This window comes from Vigna unguiculata, chromosome 1 (genome assembly GCF_037176805.1).
Source record: "Vigna unguiculata cultivar grain cowpea cultivar isolate G323 ecotype 2 chromosome 1, ASM3717680v1, whole genome shotgun sequence".
Taxonomy (NCBI): domain Eukaryota; kingdom Viridiplantae; phylum Streptophyta; class Magnoliopsida; order Fabales; family Fabaceae; genus Vigna; species Vigna unguiculata.
The window spans coordinates 49,169,357-49,178,695 of record NC_140792.1 but is presented as its reverse complement, the minus strand read 5'-3'; the positions used below and the strand labels follow the sequence as shown (position 1 = coordinate 49,178,695).

The following is a 9,339-nucleotide window of genomic DNA, read 5'->3' as shown; positions in this document are numbered from 1 at the left end:
TCGAATTTACTTAATTTTAAAATTACAAATTAAATCTGCAGTTAAAATTTTACAAAATTAATTTTATACCGTCACAAAAATTATAAGGATTGAAATAAATTTAAGCTTAAATAAAAGAAATGTTACACTTAGTATAAACATTGAATTGGATTATAAAAGAGAGTAAAAATAAGGTTGCTAGAATTAAAAGAATAAAAATAATTAAAAAGATAAATATATTATTATTACTTAGTTTTCCTTTTACATATTATTTTAGTAGTTATATTTTCATAATACAAATATTACTGAAACGTTATTAACATAATTGATTATGTTAATGATATATATAACCTAGAATAATCGATTAAGTAAACAAGAATATTTATGTTGCATAAATTCTCATTATATAATTATGTCTTGAACAAAGATAAACATAACCAATAATACAATTTAAAAAAAAAAAATCTAGTTTTTGGGTTTATACTCTCATTGATTATTTGGAAAATAAGTTTTTAATAATTCAATTTTGATCATTTCTCTTTCAACTTTGTTAGAAGTAGACTTTAAGCATAATTCAACAGCATAAAATGTAAGATGAGATTTACATTCCCTTTATATACTATGAAATTATTTTATCTCTAGTTAATGTGGGACTTCCAGCACATCCCCTCACACCGAGGTATATACATCTCGTGTCTATAAATGGATAGTTCGTTAGCTGCCCGATAACGGGTGGAATAGAATGCCCAACTTCAAGCTTAGGATAGGCTTTTTCAAACAATAGCTTTGATACCATATTAGAAGTAAACTTCAAGCTTAACTCAACTTCACAAAAATGGATTGGATCATAGAAAAAATGGATTGGATCATAAAAATTGAATTTTTTACCCACCTACTAACAACAAACAACTAACTAGTTAGCTTTACAAAAATAATCACACAAAATCGCAACTATTATATCCACAATTCCACACTATAATATTAGTATTGTTATCGCACACTTAGACATTCGTACATAACTTACCAACATTTGTTCCTCACCAAAACAAAACCACCATTCCCACTTCTTACAAGTGTTACGGACAGGGCCCCTTCTCCCCTGCTTTCTGGAAGTCTTACAAGCAAAATCTCTTCCTGCTTCTCTCAAGCCTTAGGCCTTGTTCTTTCTATGGATTTTTCTATCACAAAGAAATAGCAGGATGGATTCGTGCTTTAAATCGTGTTCTTTTCTGTAGTTTTTTTAGCAAGGCAAGGAGCAGAACAAAGAAATTTTTTACTTTTTTCCATCTCACATGTGCCAAAGAGATTTGAGGTGATTTATTTACATTTACAATAATATCCTTGTTCTTACAAAAACGTAAATTTTATTTGAACATGCTTATGTTTTTGGTTGTATAGTACTATTTTGGGTGTACTTGATTCCATCAATTTATCCACAACTGTATTTCATTTCTTTTAAATCAAATATATTATAATATTATTTTTTTCAATTAATAAATATTTTTAATATTTTTAATTATTAAAAAAATCAAAATTAATTATAATTATCTAATTTTTATTTTAAAATACTTTTAAGATAATTTAATAATTTAATTTTTTCATTAATTAAATTTTATTTTTTATTAATCACATTCCTAAAATCTTTTACAAAATTTATTCTCAAATCTACTTCAATAACCTCTAAATTAAAAGAAAAAAAAAAACATAATTTTTACATTCAAATCCACTCGATCCTGTAACCTCTAAATTAAAAGGAAAAAAAAAACATAATTTTTACATTCAAATCCACTCAAACCGATCATTCTCCTCCTCCTCAAATACTTTTACTAAAAAGAACGCACCCTTATAATCGACGTACACTTTCTATGTTCATCCAAAAGCCTTACAACCGAAAAAACAAAAACACCAACTAAATGTTTCTTCCCATTTCCCATCTCTTCTAAAGCTTCTCCGAGAAAACCAACTTTAGTAAAATTAAGCGGAAAAAATCTTACTTATCACTATTCCGAAAATAAGCATACATATATATACCACTTTTTAACATTATTCCAAGAACCCATTCATGTAATCTACTCAATTCAATCACAACACACATATACAAATCAATTTAATCTTGTATATACCATACTACTCTAACCATCACATAATTTACATTTTATAAAATTTCCAAAAAAATAAAATATAATAATATAACACAACTAACTGCTAATAAATTTTATTTGTCATATATAAAAGACATGTTCAACTTGATTAATTTTGTTAAAAACAAGTTCCACCAATATAAATTAAATTCAAATAAGACATTCATATCCAATATTATCTAAAATAAAAATCTCCAAACATGTGAACTTTGTTAGAGACATAATCCTAATAATAATGTCAACTTGTACATACACAATGACACTACATTTTTTTAACTTTGAAAAACCCAGTCAACATTCTGATTAAAATTAGTAATTAAATACATGACTATGAGCACTTAAATATATATGGACTAAACATGTTTTTTTTTTCTCTTCAGAAAAAAATAAATTTCAGCTGAACATGGTAGATAAATAAATATTGTAAAATATGTATTGTTGAATTAGGGTGAGTATATGATGAGTATGAGAAATAAGCAAAATGTGGATGGAGAGAAGAGAGTGAAAGAAAAATATGATGAAGAGACATAAGAAAGCAGTGAAGTTTATTGGGTGGCGTGAAAGAGTGCATACATAGATGGACACAGGAGATGTCTTATTTAATTAAAAAGAAAGCATTTTGTTTGAGGGGAAAGTGGATCAGTAGAAAGCAAGAATCACAGACTGAACCGCGTGAATGTGTTTGACAGTGAATGAGCTAAAGCCTGCCATTTTGATAACATATTCCCACTCTTTCAGGGTCCGCTCTTTCCCAAAGTTGGTGTGAGCCATCATCACCATGTCCAGCATCAGCCCCACGTCTTCCAGGACCTTCTGCTTCCCTTCTCCTTCTTCTCCGATCACCGCCTCAACGATCATCACCCACCCATTTTCCTTCGAGATCGCTTCCCTGCACTTCTTCAAGATTTCGATGCACTCTTCGTCCGACCAGTCGTGCAAAACCCACTGCATGTCTTTCTCTTGTTACAAAAACGCATATATACAAACACAGTGCAAATGCAAATAAGTAGAAACCTACCATCAGAAAAGCAGCATCGGCTTTAGGAACACTCTGGAACATGTCTCCTGCCACGTGTTCTAGGCCATCGGAGTGAGGGGCCTGGGAGATGACATGGGGAAGATCGAAATTGATGGCTCGAATGGAAGGGAGAGCTTGATGGAGGATGCGCATGGCGGTGCCGTTGCCCCCGCCCACGTCCACCACCGACTGGAGACCACGGAATTCCTCGTTGCAACTTTCGATGATGACAGGCATGACAAGCTTAGCATCGCATGCCATCGCTTCGTTGATGAGGTTGCTGTGGCCGAGATTGGCGGCGGCATAGCGCCACACGTCTTCGCCGTGAGTGTTTTGAAATGAGGGATGGCCATTGGCCAAGACGCGAGCGCTTAGACTGTGCCATGGTGCGAGCATTACAGGACTACTTTCCAGCAAAAGAAAAGCGGCCATGCTCTGTGGCCCCTCTCTCATCAAACGCCGAGACAGAGGTGTCTGTGAATAGCCATTGCTGCCGCCCACTGTTACGGCTTTGAATATCTTTCTGTGCGCCAGGAACCTCATTATGCGTTTCAGAAGAGCAGGATCACACCCCAGAGCTGATGATATCTCCGACACTGTCATCGCCCTTCCATGCTTTTCTATGGCTTCAGCTATGCCAAGCTCTATCGCACATTTCACCACTGCCATTTCCACAAATCCAAATATGTATTTCCATATCTCCACCGAGGCTTCCGCTTCTTCTTCCTCTTCTACCTCCCTCTCCCTCGACAACACTCCCTCTCTCTCTATCTCCCCCATCTCTCTCTTCTCTTCACTTCTCTTCTCTCACCATCACACCTTTATTTATACATGCCAACCCTACTTGGTAATATTCAAATAGTCACCATCATCAAAATACAAAAACTATGCGCAAAGACTATAGCTAAAAATACACCAAGGTTTAATCTTCAGTTAAATCTGATTAATTATCTCTTACTGTGATTCAAAATAATTCAAGTGAGTGGGGTTTGGTGCAATTATTTTAGAATTCCGCAACAACTGAAATATTGCCAGTCCCGACAACCAGTGGCCCGAAAGATTCACCTAATCCTCAAAAGATTTGGAAATTTAGTACTTTATGGATATGTCTTTGTCGGCAATTTGGATTTTATGGACATGTCCTTATCAGCAATTTGGATTTTATATATAATAAATAATTAAATATATGAAATTATTATGTTATGAAATTTGTTGTACAAAGATTATAAATGATGTAATATTTTAATTTGTTAAAAAGGTTAAATTAAAAATATTGAAATAAAAAAATTAAAGAAAGAAATTACATAGGATTATAGTCCTGTTACAAGAGTACGAATTATGTTTTTTTTCTATTTTTTTATTTCTAATAAAAGAGACGATTAAGAAAAATTTTTGAGGTGTTTTATAGATGGAAAATCAGGTATACTGTTTTTTGGGTTTTGGGAATTGTTATCTTGATTAAGAGTTTCATTACTTTTTTTTAGTATCGGGGGGTTTGTTTCTGAGTACATAATCAAATATTTAGGCTGTGTTTATACGAAGAGATCGATTTTAGAAAAAATATGAAGATGAATTTGTATAGATTTGTATGAATTTATATGGATGAGGATGTGTGTTTTTTTGAGTAGATTTAGAGAGTAAAGTGGATGGATTTAAAGATAAATTTTATAAGAATTGACGAGTAGTTTGAATGATTGATAGATAAAATAAAAAGTTATAATAGATAAAATTTTAAAATTACTAAAATGTCCTTGATAGAAAAATATATAAAATAATTTTTAGATTAGTTAAAAATATTAAATTTTAAAAACTATTATTTAATAAATTTTAATAAAAAATTATTAAAAAGTAAATTACATTAAATTACTATTATTATTTTCATAATAATTACTATTATTTAAAACGATTATCAATAATAATAATAATTATTGTATATATTATTTTTATTATATTTAATTACTATACATATACATTATTTATTATTATTATTAACTATATATTATTAATTATAAATATATTTTTATTATTATTTTATTATACTATAATATATATATATATATATATATATATATATATATATATATATATATAATTTAAGAGTATTAGGAGGATATTTGTGTAAATTATGATTCATTTCTTCAAATCTACACTATTTTAGTAAGATGGAATAATTGTTCCATGCGAACATAGCGTTAATTCAAAGGTTCTGACTTGTGTGTATTTAAAAGAAATTGTGAAATATATCTTATTTTATTATAATTATAATATGTCATTTAGAAATATTTTTACTCTCTTTCTTTATTGTGTTTTGCTCTCTATCGTTTATTTTTCAAAATTTTTGATATTCAACATTTTTTACTATGGATAGGTGATTGCAGTTTTTTATCTGAGAGTTTATTTGAAATCAAATTTGTAAAAATTGATTTATAATTCTTTTCTAAATAGATTAAGTCTTCAGGATAAAAGAAGATTTTACAAAAATTTTGTGTGTCATATAAAGTAGACCACAAATTCGATATCTACTTTTTCACACTATTTTTCACGTTAATAAATCTATTATATAAGTTTATATTTTTTAATTAATAAAATTAATTATTTTATTTTTCAACATAAATGTAACGAAATAAAAAATTATACAATTATATAAATTTATATTATTTTAATTAATAAAAATAATTATTTAAAATTTTAGCATAAATATAATACAATTAAAATCATTAATTATATCACAAAACACTTAACATTTTTCATTTATATTATAATTCTATATTAATGAGAGATTTCCAGAATTGAAAAGATAAATCGTGACGTAGTGATTTATGTGTGATGGTCGGTTCAGGTGGTAGTTATTCTAGAGTAGGTGATGTATTTCTTAATTTGGTGATGATACATAAATATTTTATTAATTACTTAATATATATTCAACGTTAATAAATAATATTTTTATTTAAAATAAATTAATTATGAAAGAGAAAGAAATATTTTTTATTAGATATTGGAGAGTATAAATATTGTGAGCTGTTATGAAAACCTTTTCTCATTATATCTCACAACAGTTGTGAAAAAACATATAAAAGGAATAGCCAATAAAAGAAGGGTGACGTGTCAGTAAGTAAGTATCTGATGAAAGCACAGAGGCGACACAAGTTTAATTCGTCGGTCAGCAGGATTCAGTTCAAGGGCCCTTTTACTGCTGCATTTACAATTTTGTCTGACAATATCCAGCTGCACACAAATTAATTTTAAATAATTGTTTCTTAATCTAGTAAAAAAATTGACAATTTAATTCTCCTCCCGAAGGAATAATAAACATATGAAAAGTTAGAATTTGATGACATTTACAGACTATCCACCAATATAATATATTATGTTGTGTTTGGTTATGGATATGGATATTTGAGTATTTGATAGGACGGAAAATGATGGATGAGTACGAAGGAAATCACTTTGCTTTCGGACAACATACATAATTTTGCGACAGCTTAAGATTTATGCTTTATCTAAATATCCATCCTTTTTCTTTTAAAATTTCAATTGTGATCATATTAATTTGGAAATTAAAACTATTGAAGGAAAAATTATTATTATTAAACCTTCTGAGTAATTTAAAATAATAATAATATTCATATCACTATTAATAATAATTAAAATTCATTTTATATTATTTTAATCAACAGGATGAATTATAATATAAAAATTTTATCTATTAAATTTTCTTTTATCTATCACATGTTACGTTATTCACAATTTTTTGTAAACTTTAACTTCAAATTTTTCCATCTTCATCTTTTCATAGTTTAAAATAAATGTCTTTGTTATGATTGACGTTGAAAGTAATTTAAAATTAAATTTAGATGAGTTGGCTTTTATTTTATAAAAAACTTTTAAATGAATAAATTGAAAAAGTATAATTATTTTAATAAAAAATAATAATAATACAATATATTTACATATTAAAATTTTGTTTTGTAAACAATTTAGAAATTTAAGGTATTAATTATTGTTGTAAGTGTGATTTTAAAAACCATAATTTTACATTATTATTATAGTTGTGGAGGATATAAGAGTCTTTTACCATCAATCACCCTCAAATGAGCACAATGAAGACGAGATCGAAAAATCAAATAATCATGTTATTCATTTCCTTCTCTCCTCTCAAATACTACCAAGTGAACTTGTGTTTCACCCTCAAATCATGCCTTGGTATTTCCTTTGCGCAATAAATTAATGCGAATGAACATAATATAAGGACCTCTTTGCTTCTATGGATGTGTTATTCAATAAGAAAGGAAGAAGAGGATATCTCTAATTTGTTTCAATTCAAGGGATTTGCAAAAATTTATGAAAATGAATTTGAGAGAGAGAAAATAAAACTCATCTCCTCACACTATTAGAAATTTGTTAAATAATAACTGAAATTAGTCATTGAAAAATTTGGTCACATGATCAAAATAATGACTTAATTTTTAGTCACAAGATATTGATTATCAATTTAGTTACTATATTATTTAATTATTATTATATTATTTATTTATTTTACTTTTTTGTTTACCCCAAAAATTTTCTCACTTGCCTCCTAGAATTTCACTAAAAGTAAATGTTTTCCCCAAATTCCCCAAATGAAAAAATCCTGCCCACTATCTCATCCCTTCCCTCTTGTCTTTTGCTTGTGACCTACACACCATTTTAGCAATTTGTGACGATCTGCTCATCTCTTGTCTTCGTGTTTCAACTCATCACCATGACTCGCTCTTTACCGTGACTCCCGTCTCTGTGACTCACCGCTAACCATGATTCTCCCCACACCACATTGTGTTGTTCAATGACTTAGTAAGAAGTTTGAGTTTAGGATTTCTTTCCCAAATAAATAGGAGGTTTCTATAAGGAGAGACCTGAACCACACAAAGGTATATTTTTATTAAATCGTAATTAATTGATTTCAAGTTAGCTGCAATATTTTTTCTGTTACTGTTCCTTCACTGAGTAATGAGAAATTAATTAAAAATAATTTTCCATGCTAAATTGGCAATTTGTGAATCCATTGACATTCTTTCATAATTCTTAATACTCAAGAGAGATAATCTCTCAAGGAACTTATGATATTCACTTTATGTATTTAATTTAAAGAGATATTATGCACTTAATAAATCCAACGGAGAGTAAAGAAAATAATCTAAAAAAACTTTGTGTACTCTTTTAAATTAAAAATTCTTTAGTTATTTTATTTTGAGTCTTACCTCACTTTTTGATAGATTTGTTTTATGTCCGATAGATATAACATTTTATTTAAATTTGGATTTTATATTATTTAGCAATTATTATTTTTTAAATTATAATAAAAGATAATTTAAAATATATTATTATAGAAAAACTCGAGGTTTCTTATAAGAAAATACATTCGTATACTTAACATATTTATTAAATATTAATCATTAAATATTGTTCTTATATTTTAATTCTAATATCTCTATTATATACTTTATTTATCTCATTTACCCCATGTTTACAAAAATTTTGGAGGCTTCAGGCAAGACTTCACTTGCTTTATATAAATGAAAGATCAATAATTTTGAGAGGAAAAAAAAGAAAAGAATATGGCCACAATTTGAAACGTAATTATTGGTTCCCTCATAGATTAGCTTTATAATTTAATATTCTATAATGAATTTGAAATGTTACTTTAGTGGATTAAAAAAATTAAAGTTCCAACTAATATCACGGCATTAACATTCTAAAAGAATAGTTTTAATATAATCAAGGTTCGCTGCGAAAATTAACAAATGAAAATGCACTGACCATTAAATTTTAGTGGCAGACACTACTTATACGCAATGATTTGCCAACTGTTTATTGTAAATAATTAAAATTCAATTATTTTGGTGAGTTGAGAATGATATGGATGAGCAGACTGACACATTTCAGTAAAGGGAGTTTATGAACCTTGTTTATCTAATAGTTTTTATTTTTATGTTTCGAAAATTATTTTATTGAATACTAAAAATTGAAAGTATATTAGAAAATTTACAGAATATAAAAAGAAACTATTGTAATAAAAAATTTACTTTCCAAAATATTAAAACATAAAAGAGTGTGCAAGAATAGTGATAATATTATTATCAATAATACAATATCAACCTTTCGCGTTATATAATTTTCGCTGTACAAATAGGAAACCCTGAAATAAATAAAAAAATGTGTCGA

The 9,339-nt window shown here is 28.0% G+C and overlaps 1 protein-coding gene across 1 annotated transcript; it reads right to left on the bottom strand.

The window, feature by feature from the left end:
• Nucleotides 1-2,648: 2,648 nt before the first annotated feature.
• LOC114193111 (acetylserotonin O-methyltransferase-like) lies at nt 2,649-3,949 on the bottom strand. The gene is made up of 2 exons (XM_028082815.2): nt 3,139-3,949; nt 2,649-3,065 (listed from the first exon to the last, which is right to left on the bottom strand). Exons 1-2 carry the CDS (start codon nt 3,916-3,918, stop codon nt 2,760-2,762), a joined length of 1,086 nt encoding a protein of 361 aa, XP_027938616.1. The 5' UTR covers nt 3,919-3,949; the 3' UTR covers nt 2,649-2,759.
• Nucleotides 3,950-9,339: the final 5,390 nt, after the last annotated feature.

What these genes read in the sequence shown, in the direction of transcription:
- LOC114193111 (XM_028082815.2), bottom strand. Translation starts at nt 3,918, where the DNA reads ATGGGGGAGATAGAGAGAGAGGGAGTGTTGTCGAGGGAGAGGGAGGTA. An exon ending in CCGATGCTGCTTTTCTGATG is followed by an intron (nt 3,066 to 3,138) that starts GTAGGTTTCTAC and finishes AAAGACATGCAG; the next exon opens with TGGGTTTTGCACGACTGGTC.